The following is a 15,674-nucleotide window of genomic DNA, read 5'->3' on the forward strand; positions in this document are numbered from 1 at the left end:
TTTACATAGTCAACATGTTGTACAAATATTATCTGAAATGGTTTGAATTAAGACTGTCGATTAATCGCAGTTAGCTTACACAATTAACTAAAAAAAAATTAACTGCGATTAAAAAAGTTAATCGCGATTAATCGCACTGTTAAACAATAGAATACCAATTGAAATTTATTAAATATTTTTGGATGTTTTTCTACATTTTCAAACATATCGATTTCTATTACAACACAGAATACAAAGCGTACAGTGCTCATTTTATATTATTTTTAATTACAAATATTTGCACTGTAAAAATGATAGATAAAAGAAATAGTATTTTTCAATGTACCTCATACAAGTACTGTAGTGCAATCTTTATCGTGAAAGTGTAATTTACAAATGTAGATTTTTTTTGGTTACATAACTGCACTCAAAAACAAAACAATGTAAAACTTTAGAGTATACAAGTCCACTCAGTCCTACTTCTTTTTTAGCCAATCGCTAAGACAAACAAGCTTGTTTACATTTACGGGAGATACTGCTGCCTGCTTCTTATCTACAATGTCACCTGAAATGAGAACATGCGTTCGCATGGCACTTTTGTAGTCAGCTTTGCAAGGTATTTACGTGCCAGATATGCTAAACATTAGTATGCCCCTTCATACTTCAGCCACCATTCCGGAGGACATGCTTCCATGCTGATGATGTCCGTTAAAAAAATAGTGCGTTAATTAAATTTGTGACTGAACTCCTTTGGGGAGAATTGTATGTCCCCTGCTCTGTTTTACCCGCATTCTGCCATATATTTCATGTTATAGCAGTCTCGGATGATGACCCAGCACATGTTGTTTGATTTATGAACACTGTTACTGCAGATCTGACAAAACGCAAAGAAGGTACCAATGTGAGATTTCTAAAAATAGCTACAGCACTCGACCCAAGGTTTAAGAATCTGAACTGCCTTCCAAAATCTGAGAGGGACGAGGTGTAGAGCATGCTTTCGGAAGTCTTAAAAGAGCACCACTCCGATGCTGGGAACCACCAGCGATTGGTTGAAGTAGGACTGAGTGGACTTGTAGGCTCTGAATTTTACATTGTTTTATTTTTGAATGCAATTATTTTTTTGTACATAATTCGACATTTGTAAATTCAACTTTCATGATAAAGAGATTGCATGACAGTACTTGTATTAGGTGAATTGAAATATACTATTTCTTTTGTTTTTTACAAAGCAAAGATTTGTATTCAAAAATAAATAGAAAGTGAGCACTGTACACTTTGTATTCTGTGTTGTAATTGAAATCAATATATTTGAAAATGTAGAAAACATCCAAAAATATTTAAATAAATGGTATTCTATTATTATTTAACAGTGCAATTAATCGTGCGATTAATCATGTGATTAACTGTGCGATCAATTTTTTTAATCACTTGACAGCCCTAGTTTGAATAAAATTTTATACTGAAAATTATTCACCATAAATTTAATTTAACGTCATTACTAAATTCTATATCAGGTTATAAATGGTAACATGTTTTCAAATATATTACAGAAGACACAAAGCAAATTATTTTTGTATTGACTTACTTGCAGATTAAAAGTGTAGAGATACAAGCATCTATACTTTATATTATCATTGGCAAATCACATTTTAAAATAAAACAGCTCCTCTACATCCATAATCTGAATAGCTGTCTTCAGTAATATTGAACAGCCTCCCAGCTGTGAGACAGTTTTGGTGGAGCTCCTAGGAATGACCTTCTTAAATAACAGAATTGGAAAGAAACAGGGTTGTGCTTCCACCAGGGGAGGGCCAGGTCCCTGGGCCTGGCCAGGCTATGTTTGGACAGAAAAAGGGAGGAAGAAGGTGACTAAGGGCTTGTCTACATTACCCGCCGGATTGACGGGCAGCGATCGATCCAGCGGGGGTCGGTTTATCGCATCTAGTCTAGATGCGATAAATTGACCGCTGAGCGCTCTCCTGTCGACTCCGGTACTCCACCAGGGCAAGAGACGCAGGCAGAGTTGATGGGAGAGCGTCAGCTGTTAACTTACCACAGTGAAGACACCGCGGTAAGTAGATCTAAGTACGTTGACTTCAGCTACGTTATTCATGTAGCTGAAGTTGCGTAACTTAGATCAATCTCCCCCCCACCCCGCAGTGTAGACCAGGCCTTAGTCACTTTTCAGCATCTAACATAATTTTGGCCTTGATCCAGCAAAACACATAGGCAAATGAGTAAGCTTTATTGACCTCTGTTGTACTACTCACCATTCTCAAAGTTAAGCAAGTAGACCCTTAATACTTGCAGTTTGTCCTACAGTTCCTTCTGTGCCAGAGGGGAGGAGGAGAGAATAAAAACATACAGCTGGCTATGCTGGATTTACTCTACTTCCAGATAATGATCCATCAGGGGAATCTCTCACCTATGTCCTTAGAGCAACTTACTGTTTGTTTTGTGCTACTGAGCTGTGCAGAGCTGCTGGCCATAAGACCAAGTATCTCTAACTCGCACTCCACCGATGGCTATGAGGAGACCTGTAACTGCATTAGTTGATGCACCACATTCCAGAGGTGTCGCGATATGCCAGCTATGGAATCTGTCCAGCCCCACCCCCGCTAGCAGCACACGCTAACCAGAGAAACATGTTGCTTCTTTTAGAGCAGCAGCATGGGACACCTGTTGGTGCACGGTTTTGGCATACCCTGAGAGATTCTGCCCTGCAATTACAGTGACATGTACAGCTGGCCCACTTGATTGCCTTTTAATATAAGGGCAGAATTTGTATTACTCTGAGATTCCTCTATAACTTTGCCCTAATACATCCAAATGTTTGCAGTGGTCATCTGGGATTTATTCATGGGCAGTTCCATTGCTTCGTCTCTTCTTTTCAGCTTTAACTTCATTCTACCCTAGCTGATGAGGTCACCTGGGATGCCTGAGTTTACTTAATAGTCCCTAGCCTGGGACAGGGTATTCTCAGTGATGGCCCTTGACTCTGGAACTTTTGCCCCTCTGGCCTGAAAGTGTCCAAGTTTCCTGACAATCATATACTGTATCTGTTTCTCCCAGGGTGATGTCTTGGCCATATAGAAGTCAATGGGAGTTTTGCCAAGGAGCAGATGGGATTTTATTCTGGCAGGTTGGGATAAATCTGTAATACTGTAAAGTACATCACAGGTTCATATCTATGCAAAGCAAATAATAATATCCATCATATGAGGTCACAGGCGTAGTTCAGGAAGTTACTCCAGCCAGGCTAACAGGGCTAAGTGGGCGGGGGGGAAGGGGAGAAGCAAATTCCACGCCTGCCCGGGGCTTGCAGTTTGGGGAGCAATGCCCCACCATGTCCTCCCAAACTATGCCTATGTATTAGGTTTTTAAAAGGCCCCACAAAAACCCCCCACATAAAAACCTGTGTCTCTGGAATGCTTGCTAACCATCCAAAAATTGATTAGCTTAGAGAAGTTTAAGGTGGTATAACAGGGGTCGGCAACCTTTCAGAAGTGGTGTGCTGAGTCCTCATTTATTCACTCTAATTTAAGGTTTCGTGTGCCAGTAATACATTTTAACTTTTTTAGAAAGTCTCTTTCTATAAGTCTATAACTAAACTATTGTTGTATGTAAAGTAAACAAGGTTTTTAAAATGTTTAAGAAGATTCATTTAAAATTAAATTAAAATGCAGAGCCCCCCGGCCCGGTGGCCAGGACCCGGGCAGTGAGTGCCACTGAAAATCAGCTCGCGTGCCGCCTTTGGCACGTGTGCCATAGGTTGCCTAACCCTGTGGTATAAAGTATAAAGTAAAGCCTTCCGAAAACTTTCTAAACGCTACCCTATCTTACTGTTTAGAACACAGAAATGCTTTCATTTTCCCACCTGACGCCCTCCCTCTTCTGATGATTTATGTGCCTGAATGGCATTGGTCTGAACTTTGACCAAGCAGCTTTTCAAGTTAACGTGCAGTATAAGTGAGCATGAAAGGATAGCTTTGCTAATGTAGAGCGTCACGTATTAGCATGAACAACATATTTAATTTTAACATTACTCAAGCCACAGTCACTAAATAAAGACATTTAAAACATTTACAAATGTCAGAATGATTTAAACACACTAAACTAAATAACTACAGCCGAATTTCATAAATTCTATAAAAGCAAGTCACAAAAATTAATGGCAGTGCTGTTGAGCCACATCACTTTTTAAAAACTAAAATTAATATACAATTGAATATAAAAATCTGTATCTGTATCGAATTAACACTTAAATGACAAATTATTTTTCATTTGATTATTAACTATTCCATTTCAAAACTACCATTTGACATCAAAGCAATACTGCAATTAGTTAAAAAACCAGGAAGCTCAGTCAGCAAAACAGTACATGAAATATTCATAAAACAACAGAAACTAGATATGGAAAAGATCTATTAGGTCACCTTGTCTAACCTCCCTTGTCCAACCGAAGGACGATAGAGAATATTTAATAAGGAATTATCACTTTGTCCAGTGCAACTTTAAAATGATCCAAAACAATAGGACTGCCACTTCCTTTTGGAAACTACCCCATAGATTACATTCCTCACTTGTTAGGAAATGTTTACAGTTACATAACGTAAATTCTTGTCCCAATTCAGCAAACTGCATCAATAGTCTTTTTTGCTGGACAAACCATGGATTCTGGCAACCTATTGAGAGGACAAGTATCAGAGGGGTAGCCGTATTAGTCTGGATCTGTAAAAAGCGACAAAGAGTCCTGTGGCACCTTATAGACTAACAGACGTATTGGAGCATAAGCTTTCGTGGGTGAATACCCACTTCGTCAGACGTATTGAGAGGACAGTTCAGCATACTGCAGAAACATCTTCTCAATGCTTAAAAAGCCTCCAAACACGCAACATATCTCAATTTCATTGTTCAGCAGTTACCTCTACATACTACTTTGTGTACATATGGAATTACCACCCAGTAATGAAGTGTTTTAAGATCAAACATACTACAGCACAAATATTAAACAGCAAAGTTCATTCTCAAAAAGAGTCGGAGTGCTTATTGTAGATGCTTTAACTTTTATCTATCTGCCTAGATTCTAGTATAGCCTCCACAATCATAGTATCTGAGCACTTCACATATATGAATGAATTTGCCCTCACAAGACTTGTGAGGTAAGGTATTTACAGGTAATAGCAGTGAGGCAGAGAAAGACTAAAAGCCTGATCAGAGCACTCTGAAGTCAGTGGAAAGACTCTCACTGAATATAATGGGCTTTGGAACAAGTCGTAACTAAAAGACCATCCTTCCTCTCCTTCTTTAACTCAAGAAGTGATGATGTAAGTTTCACATCTCTGACATTTCCTTCACTATTCAACAAAATATCTGAATTTTACTGTACACCGAATAGCATCACAGGGTGTGCACACCAGAGAAAAAGCATCTTTTAAAGAAGCACATATCATACATTCACATGAGGTGAATTTTTTAATATTTCTTAGTTCCTTAAGGACTGGATGAAAATGGCTGTGATAATAATTAGTAAACCATGTATCAGTCTTTGGGAAGAACATCAATTGTTTAGGTGGGCAGAAACAGTAGTGCCACAAACATTTTAATTTAGTTTTAGTTTCTTTAATGAGACTTTCAGATTGAAACAAGGAGAATCAGTACCACGTGACCAGTCAGCTTTCCTCAGGCCAGCAGCAAGTGCTCCAGTTTAAGAACCCCTGACTGAATGAAGTAAAAGGTTCAAAGGTAACATTTGGCAATTTTCTTCTTCCACTCCATTCCTGGCCAACTTTTACCAACAATTTAGTCTGTCCTCACATGCATATGCAATATTTGGGTTGTTTGGTTCAAGCCACTCTCCATTAATAAAGATATGAGAAATTCAAACTAGGCATAGGAATATTTTTTTTTCATTGACAAAATCCTGTATTGTTAAATTATAAAAACATTGCTATGAAATAAAATTACTGATAGATTCAGCTATTATCAATAATCTAGCTCAGGGGTTCTCAAACTGGGAGTTGGGATCCCTCAGGGAGTCACGAGCTTATTACATGGGGGGTCTTGAGCTGTCAGCCTCCACCCCAAATCCCACTTTGCCGCCAGCATTTATAATGGTGTTAAATATATAAAAAAGTGTTTTTAATTTATCAGGGGGATCGCACTCAGAGGCTTGCTATGTGAAAAGGGTCACAGTACAAAAGTTTGAGAACAACCTATCTAGCTAAATCACGTAAAACTAAAGACGACCCAGGCTACGTACAGTGAGCTAGCAAAGTATTAAAAAAGAAAGTAAGATACTAACTTTGAGATTGGATAGGCAGTTGTTGAGGAAAATATGCCATCTGTTTAAAAAGAATTGCTTCTGACTGACACAAAGCAGGCATGTTACCAAAGGATACAAAGCCTAAATAGAAAGAAAGATGATACAGGATTATTTGTATGTCAACAAAACATCAAACTAATTTAACACTAGAACCATTGTACATTTAGAGTCCTAGATCCCCTGTGTTATGCTATATGCACCAGCCAACATAAACACATTGTTCAATAACATAATTTAAAAGGAATGTTTCTCTAAAGCTGTTATGAATTTGTATGGATTACTTTGTACAAATTTAGAATTACATTTGCACCAAAAACAATCAAATGCCTAAGTGTATCACTGTTCATAAATCCTAAAGATGGGCCAAAATTTTGCAGCATCATAGGGCTAATTTCTGTGTCAGTTAACTGAGAAATGTAGTAGCTGGGGAATTACTGTGCGTGCCATACTCAGCATTAGAATTCCCATAGTCCATTGTTTGTTGTTTACAGAAGACCTAACTCCCCTCAAAATCCATGGTTATTTATTTGAAGAACTGTCAGATCCCAGGGGCACATGGTTTAAATGATGGTAAAACATAAGCCTTCTGGAGGTTTAATCTTGTAGGGTAGTTACGCAGAGTGTAAAAACAGGCAAGACAAAGGATAGAAAACCAAACACTCTGTGCAGGGTTCTTTTCCCAAATCTGTTCTGACCAGCGTTTGACATTTGTATTGCTATTGTTAAGCTAAAATATTAGACTAAAAGTCAGGAATAAATATGTTGATTTTGACAGTGACCTGCTGTTTCAAGCTCCTCCTCTGGGTCAGTTCTTCTTTAAATGCAGCCAGGTCAGGCCTTTAAAAAACAATGACCAAAGAGGAGGCAACTTTTTGCACCATAAACACAACAGACTCTTAAAATTAACCCTAAAATTTCAGCCTAAGGCTTGCCCCTAAATGTAAACCTCACTGTAAAATCCAAATCCTGTTTCTCTCAACCTAGGGCACAGATTGTCCGTAGCTAATTTAACTCCAAGTTCACTGACACATAAAACCAAATACATATAACTTTTTAGCATTCTACATCAAAACACAGAAATGTAGTAGCCAGAGGAGAATTAAAGCTTCCTCACAAAAGGCTTCCTCACCAGACTGATAAACATCATGTATTTGGCAGATGAACAGCCCCATGCAGGCAGAGCCGTCCCTTGGGTACGGCAAATTGGGGTGACCGCCCCGGGCCCCAGGGCCCCCCACGCTTCTATAAAATCATGAGGAGGCAAGCGGGGAGATGAGGCGGGAGGGGTGAGGAGACAAGCGGGGAGGCGAGCAGCTAGCAGCAGGCAGGCCAGTGGGGGGGGGGGGAGGAGGAGCCCCCCTACTAGAATCTCCCCCTCTCCCCAGCGCCTCCTGCCCGTCAGCAGGCTCCGCCGATCAGTACCTCTCCTCCCTCTCAGCGCCTACCACCTACCACGGATCAGATGTTTTGCTGCATCAGGAGGTGCTGGGAGGGGAGGGAAGTGAGGGCGCAGCGCACGCGGGGGAGGGGGTGGAACTAGGCAGGGAAGAGGCAGGGAGGGGGCGGAGCGGTGGTGGGAAGAAGCAGGGTGGGGATGGGGCCTTGGGGGAAGGGGTAGAGTGGGGGCGGGGCCTGGGCGGAGCCAGAGGGGAGCACCCCCCAGCAGATTAGAAACTTGGCACCTATGTCCCGGGCCCCACACCCTGCTAAGGACGGCCCTGCCTACAGGACAAGATAGGTTAAATGCATATTGACTGAACAATGACTAATAATCCCCAAAACATAATTCTCATAGCAAAAGCTCATCCCCTAAAATTTAAAGTATCATGTATTCTTGTTTAAAGAGGTCAATAGTCCTTCCCCTGAAAATATCTGCAGCTACTGCTATCACTGCTAGCTGCTTACCATTCTCTTCTTTGCAATGTTTGCTTTTCTAATAGATCATCTCAGGAGTCTATTCTATTTCATTACTTTTCATTATGTGGTATCTGTATGTGAGAAATCTCACAGAAAGGCCCCAACTCTATCCCTTTCTCAAATTGAGTACCATTTACTCTAGTGAGAAGCCCCATTATCTTCAATGAGGTTATTTGTTTGGGAAAGTTCTACTCAGCATAAGGATTGAAGAATTGGATCCTTAGTTTGCTGTAGTTTCAACAGTGTTATCAGTGTGTCTGCATCCGCAACAGGGTTGGCTACACATGTGCCTAAAGGGAGAAATCTTGGCTCCATTGAAGCCAATGGCAAAACTCCCACTAACTTCAATGGAGGCAGAACTTCACCCAGAAAGAAGTATTTTGACTCCCTTCTGGAACTGGCTGGGGTAATGACAGCAGCAGTCACAAGTGTGCCTGTACGAGTCCATCAATGAAATCAGATAGCATCACTTCCCAACACTCAGTGAGATAGTGGGGGACAGGGAGGTCCTTTTGACTTGTACATAAATAAGAATGGACCAATGAAAATAACTTTCTTTTCTTAAAAGGCCAAAGACTTCAAAATGGATTAACAGAGGCCGCAGTGCTGAGGTGCACTGACCCAGCTGGAAAGATAGAATGCTTAAGGCAGCCAGCATCAACCTGACTCAGTGCTCCATTTAATCCAATTCAACTATACACTGTTATGCCACTGTTAATCTCTCAAGAAAATATGAAATAGAGAGCTTCTTAGCCGACATGCTGTGTAAAAAGGCACAGTTGCTTTAAAGGCTGTTATATATTGGTTTGTTCCCGCAAAACATTACTTAACCGTTTTGAAAGAGCTGTTCCCACATGTCCCATTAGTTCTCACTTGACAGGCAATGCACTCTCTGTTAAGTTTTTCCTCTGTGCTAATGGTCAGACACAACAGGTATTGACCATTTTATAATCATAATTGCAGGATCTGAAAACACCTAGAGGATTCAGACTAAAATAGATGTGGATATAACATACACTTTTGAAATAGCAATTAATTGTACATTGAGCCAGATGCAGATAAATGGTTTTGCAACAATTCTGCAAGCCCTTTGAGAAAGACTAGAAAGACTTCTGATGAAGAATTTTAGCTTCAGCTTCTCAGGATTACTTACCAGTGAGTGCTTCTTTCGAGAAGAAAGCTCAAGTGTTGTGTCATACAGGCTTTCAACAAAGTTCCTCAGACAGGGGACATTCACTTCATTTTTAACAGCCTGAAAAGAGATTTAATGTTAACACTGTTTTTCATACATTGACTTTCGAATCTAACTTGAAAAAATCATGCAAATAAATAAAACTCACAGCAGCTACAGGTACAAGAATTTCAACGAACAGTCCTGCTAATGCATGCTTGATATCTTTGTCCTTCACTTCAAGGAAATAATGTGCACATTCCTGGCAGACAATTAAAGAGAAGAAAAAAAATTGCACATCAGGTGGAATAAAGACATCTCAATGTTTGCTAAAAGCATATGTGATAGCTTTTTTTTCTTATACTGCAAAGAACATTTTATATGTCAATTAAGATTTAGGTTCCACATTCACAATCTGCCCTAGGTATGAGGCAGTGCATAGTCCCAGCAATAGATCAGGAGGGAATTGTGGCTCTGTCCATGACTCTCCATTTGTTTTAGCTTGTGCAGGCTGGTTAATTGGGGGGCCAAATGCAAGGCTTCCCACAATCCCCATCCCTGCCTAGCCTTTCTGTGGGAGCAGTAGTAACAGCCCTGCATTCGGATCCATCTGGAACATAGCCCACAGAAGGGAATATGGAATCCCCTTTTGTCTCTTTACTCCACCAAGTGGGTGCGTGAACCAAGGGACAATCCTGCCCTAAATATTTTGGGTTAGATTATGTTTCAAGGACACGGCCTACAGCAGGGGTAGGCAACCTATGGCACACGTGCCAAAGGTGGCACACGAGCTGATTTTCAGTGGCACACTCACTGCCCGGGTCCTGGCCACCGGTCCGGGGGGCTCTGCATTTTAATTTAATTTTAAATGAAGCTTCTTAAACATTTTAAAAACCGTATTTACTTTACATACAACAATAGTTTAGTTATATATTATAGACTTCTAGAAAGAGACCTTCTAAAAATGTTAAAATGTATTACTGTCATGCGAAACCTTACATTAGAGTGAATAAATGATGACTTGGCACACCACTTCTGAAAGGTTGCCAACCCCTGGCCTACAGTAATTGTGAGGGCATGAATTGTGGCTCAGAATGGAGCTCTTCACTGTGGAGGGTAGTAATTTATTATGGGGCTATACCCGCAATAAACTACTACCCCCATCCCCATAGCTATATTGGTCAGTGAGTGGAGAGGAAGGAGCCAAGGATGTGCCCATTCCACACTCCTCTCTCCTCAACTGCTCTGGAAACGGAGTAAACAGGCACCTAGCTCCAGTTACTCCTGCATATCTTGGCCCAAGGCCCAGACAGATACTCTTCCTCCTCCCTGGGTCTATAGACAATACAGGTCCTTGGCCACCCTCACGATTTGCCTCCATCCCTTCCTGTGAAAAGCATTTTTTCCCCATTGATGATAATTCACATTAAGAGCTCTCAGGTCTTGATCAACATTATCCCTCCATCTTCTTCTTCGATGGTTAGACACCATATGGATGTCCCTCCAAGAAAGGCTTACTGGTCTGTCTTCTGCTGTCCTAAGTACATGCCCTGCCCACTGGAGTTGTTGAGATTTCACTACATTTACTATACAGTAACTCCTCACTTAAAGTCGTCCCGGTTAACATTGTTTCGTTATTAGGTTGCTAATCTATTCGAGAACATACTCATTTAAGGTCACGCAATGTTCCAATATAAGGTTGTTTGGCTCGCCCCATTCCGCCCGCCCGGCATCCAGCTGGGGAGCGGGGTCGGGGCGCGATGGCTACCCCACTCCGCCCACCCGGCATTCCAGCCGGGGAGTGGGCAAGCCCCGGACCCTGCTCCCCGGCTGGAGCGCCGGACGGAATGGGGCAAGCCCCCACGCCCCGACCCCACTCCCCAGCTGGAATGCCTGGTGGGTGGAGCGGGGCAAGGCCCCGCGTCCTGACCCCGCTATGCCCCTGCCTCAACCAAGCTTCACAATCATCATTGGGGAGTACAGTATTAAATTGTTTGTTTAAAATTATGTATAACTTATACTGTATATGTATATAATGTCTTTTGTCTGGCAAAAAAAAAATTCCCTGGAACCCATCCCCTACCCCCGCATTTGCATTAATTCTTATGGGGAAATTGGATTAGACAAATTAGAGGATTGGACTAGACAAATTAGAGGATTGGACCAAAAGAAACCTGATGAGGTTCAACAAGGACAAGTGCAGAGTCCTGCACTTAGGACGGAAGAATCCCATGCACTGCTACAGACTAGGGACTGAATGGCTAGGCAGCAGTTCTGCAGAAAAGGACCTAGGGGTTACAGTGGACGAGAAGCTGGATATGAGTCAACAGTGTGCCCTTGTTGCCAAGAAGTCTAACGGCATTTTGGGCTGTATAAGTAGGGGCATTGCCAGCAGATCGAGGGATGTGATCATTCCCCTCTATTCAACATTGGTGAGGACTCATCTGGAGTACTGTGTCCAGTTTTGGGCCCCACACTACAAGCAGGATGTGGAAAAATTGGAAAGAGTCCAGCGGAGGGCAACAAAAATGATTAGGGGGCTGGAGCACATGACTTATGAGGAGAGGCTGAGGGAACTGGGATTGTTTAGTCTGCAGAAGAGAAGAATGAGAGGGGATTTGATAGCTGCTTTCAACTACCTGAAAGGGGGATCCAAAGAGGATGGATCAAGACTGTTCTCAGTGGTAGCGGATGACAGAACAAGGAGTAATGGTCTCAAGTTGCAGTGCGGGAGGTTTAGGTTGGATATTAGGAAAAACTTTTTCACTAGGAGGGTGGTGAAGCACTGGAATGGGTTACCTGGGGAGGTGGTGGAATCTCCTTCCTTAGAGGTTTTTAAGGTCAGGCTTGACAAAGCCCTGGCTGGGAAGATTTAATTGGGAATTGGTCCTCCTTTGAGCAGGGGGTTGGATGACCTCCTGAGGTCCCTTCCAACCCTGATATTCTATGATTCTATGATTAGCTTAACATCGTTTTGCTTAAAGTAGCATTTTTCAGGAACATAACTACAATGTTAAGAGAGGAGTTACTGTAGTTGGCTCTCATAGACTTCCAACAGTTCCCTATTAGATCTGCTCTATATATCATTCTCCCTTAATACCCCCAAAACTCATATCAAGACTTTATTTTTGAAGGTCGTTAGTTGCTTTTCTTTCTTTTTAGCAAGAGGCCAAGTCTCTCATCCATATAAAATATAGGCCTTATAAGGGTTTTCCTTTTATCTCCTACAATAGCCAGGTCATCAGCACATCCAATGAGTTGGTGAAGGCCCTTTATAAATTCACCCCATCCTGACAATTCTGCAATTAGCACTTTTTCCATACCCACATAAAAGGGTATCTGGGACAGTGTGTCTCCCTGCCTTAGTTAGCACACAGCCTATATAGTATACAAGGACGGTTCTCACTATCTTTTCCTCCCTTGCCTGGGCGTGTAAACCAATTTCAATATAGCCCGTAGTTTATAATTATTATACTGTAAATATATGTGTAAAGTGCAAGCTGTATTATAAAACACATCAAGTATGGCTGATTTTAATACATACTTTTAACACCTATTATAATACATTTATATTCTGTGCGTGATGGTGAGTTTGGCACTCAGATAGTATGGTGATGACTACAGTACAAAAATCTAGATAGATTCAATTTGAATCTTGCTTCCATTAAATGGAAATTTTGCCATTGCCTTCAAAGGGAGCAAGAATGGGCCCCAATAGTACTGTACTATCAGAAAACATTACCATTTATTCATACCACCAATGTACATTTCACACACACAAAATTGTGCAACATGACACCTCTGTGTAACTGATATGAAATTATGTCAGTATTCATGAATGTGGCTGCACACATGGAAACATAACCAAGATGGACTGTCGGTGTGCTGCTCCAAAGAGAAGAGGAAAAAGAGATTGTTTCTATGTTGCTAAATATGATATAAAGCATTTTGCCAAAATAAAACTTATGCAGTTGCTATTTAGGTTTTATAGAAAACAAAAAATATATTTGTATTAATTTTTCAAATACTTACTTTAGGACACCTAACATTACCATAGGGTATATTGATTTTTATCTCTGAGAAATCTTCACTCAGCTAGTCTCCATACACAGGCCAGTAAAAAAAGTATGTATTTTTAATAGGATTTTAAAAAAAAATTAATCGCAACTGCCAATGTGTCCATCTGTCACAAAAAATGCCCAGAGAGATAAAGAATAAAGATACCCACATGTAAGCTAATCTTTTAGGAATAGTGTCCTTTGTGCATTAAGGACCAAAAAATGAGGATTTTTTTAAAGTTCTAATATGATTTTCCCTGCCTTTTACAGCATGATATACCGTATATACTCGTTCATAAGCTGAATTTTTTTAGTAAAAAAGGGAAGCATCAGAGAAGGGGGTCGGCTTATGAACGGGTCTAGAGAGGGAGAGGTGGGACACAGCCCCTCCCCCCCCCAACAAAGGGAGCAAGGAGAGGCAGCACAGCCAGCAGAGCCAGAAGGGAAGAGGCGGGGCCAGAGTCTCTCCGCTTCTGGCCACGCTGCTCTCCCCACAGCCTCCGAAGCAGCTGCAGCTCTAGGGCTGGCAGGCTGCAGCCATGCCGCTCAGCCCCACCCCCAAGAGCAGGCTGTGGCTGTGCCACCTGGCCTGCCTGCCGGAGCACGCTGCAGCCGTGCCGCCCGGCCCAGCCCGCTGGAACATGCTGCGGCCGCGTCACCTGGTCTGGCCTGCAGGAGCAGGCTGCGGCCGCACTGCTCAGCCTGCCGGAGCAGCTCCAGCCAGGCCTGAGACTTCCTCCCCTGGCCCTCCCCAGATAAGGTGGGAAGGGATGGGATGGGGAGAGTGTGGGGGTCCCGGGCTAGGGGTGGGGTTATGTGGGGGGTGGTCACAGGGGTTACTCCCCCACAAAAAATTTCCCCACGAGTTGCTGTCCTGGCCCAGCAGGGTAAGCAGCTGGCGCGCCAGGACACTTTGTTTACTTAGGTTTACCTCCGTGCCTGCGGACGTTCGAGGTAAACAAACCATCTCGGCCCACCAGCGGCTTATCCTGATGGCCAGGAGCCAAAGTTTGCTGACTCCTGAATTATAGGGTCGGCTTATGAATGGGTTATAAACATTTTCCATTTTTACTTATCCATCTTGGGGAGGTCGGCTTATAAACGAACCGGCTTATGATCAAGTATATATTAAACTGTTTAAGACAGCCCAAGTGTGGTCTATATCAAAGAATGTTACCTGCATAAACTGAAGAGAGGCTTCAAAGTCCTCCACGGGATACATCTTAATGCGAAAGAATTTCATCCCCATTATTAGACTGATAATGCTTTGAACCACATAGGGGCTTTGCTCTTTATGCCGCAGCTCTTTTAATTCTGCCATGAATTTCTTCTTCACAGCAGGAAATCTATGAAATCACACTGATTAGTTACAAAACAATAGACTGGTAGTAAGATTTGACATGTATTGTAAGGTACCTAGAAGAGAAACAATAAAAGAGATATATTATTATATCTCTTTTATTCTATAATTAATAGTTATTTGAGTTTTAATATATCTTACTAGGTGTGTTTTTTTTATTTAGGGTATATGTGTGTGTGCGCACTGTCCTCTGGGATGCTTCTCTCTCTCATTCCCATTTTCCCAATAGTTCCCTCTTCAAAACCTCTTCATTAAGTTCCCACATCTTTATGGCCAAAGATGGCTGAACATAACTCCCTTAGTGCCTGTAAACATTAAAGAGAGATCGACAGGATGGATGGATTGAGAGCAATGCAAAATGCTCCCCTTCCTCCCAAAGGCTGAGTGTACTGTTTCCATAGTGCTCCCAGTTCCCACAAGCTTGGAGAATGAGAGAAAATCTTATTGCCTGATCTTAGACCTATCCCATTACTGTATCTAATGAACTTTCCTAATTTTAATTCACTGTGCTTCTTTTTATACATAAGCTAACTCTACCATAAAATAATTCTTCATACTTTTTTGAAAATCCAGGATAAAAGACATTTTTATTGCAAGCATGTGTCAAGTTTTCAAAGGAAAATGTTCAAATGATAACCATAAAAATATTCAGATAGGTTGTGCTAGCCTTCAGATTTTCTTGATAGTTGTTACAACATCATTGTATCTTAGGTACCAGAGATAATTTCTATTCCAAGTGTAAGAAAATACTGTGGTTTCTCAGATACCACAGGGTAGTAAGTAACTGATGGTAAATGCTGATTTTTTAATGGCAACCACTATACTAATATATTTTAGAAGGTGGTGGTATTATTTGACATACAT

The 15,674-nt window shown here is 41.5% G+C and overlaps 1 protein-coding gene across 2 annotated transcripts in view; it reads right to left on the bottom strand.

Moving 5' to 3' along the window:
* Positions 1-15,674, bottom strand: part of FRY (FRY microtubule binding protein) — a 297,837-nt gene that overhangs the window by 167,597 nt on the left and 114,566 nt on the right. For both annotated transcript variants that reach the window (XM_065403807.1, XM_065403815.1), the window contains exons 8-11: positions 14,628-14,796; positions 9,562-9,654; positions 9,375-9,473; positions 6,284-6,385 (exon numbers count right to left, since the gene is read on the bottom strand). In XM_065403807.1, coding sequence (XP_065259879.1) covers positions 6,284-6,385; positions 9,375-9,473; positions 9,562-9,654; positions 14,628-14,796 — 463 coding nt within the window. The remainder of the gene's footprint in view (positions 1-6,283; positions 6,386-9,374; positions 9,474-9,561; positions 9,655-14,627; positions 14,797-15,674) is intronic.

The sequence above is a fragment of the Emys orbicularis genome, chromosome 1 (genome assembly GCF_028017835.1).
Source record: "Emys orbicularis isolate rEmyOrb1 chromosome 1, rEmyOrb1.hap1, whole genome shotgun sequence".
NCBI lineage: Eukaryota > Metazoa > Chordata > Testudines > Emydidae > Emys > Emys orbicularis.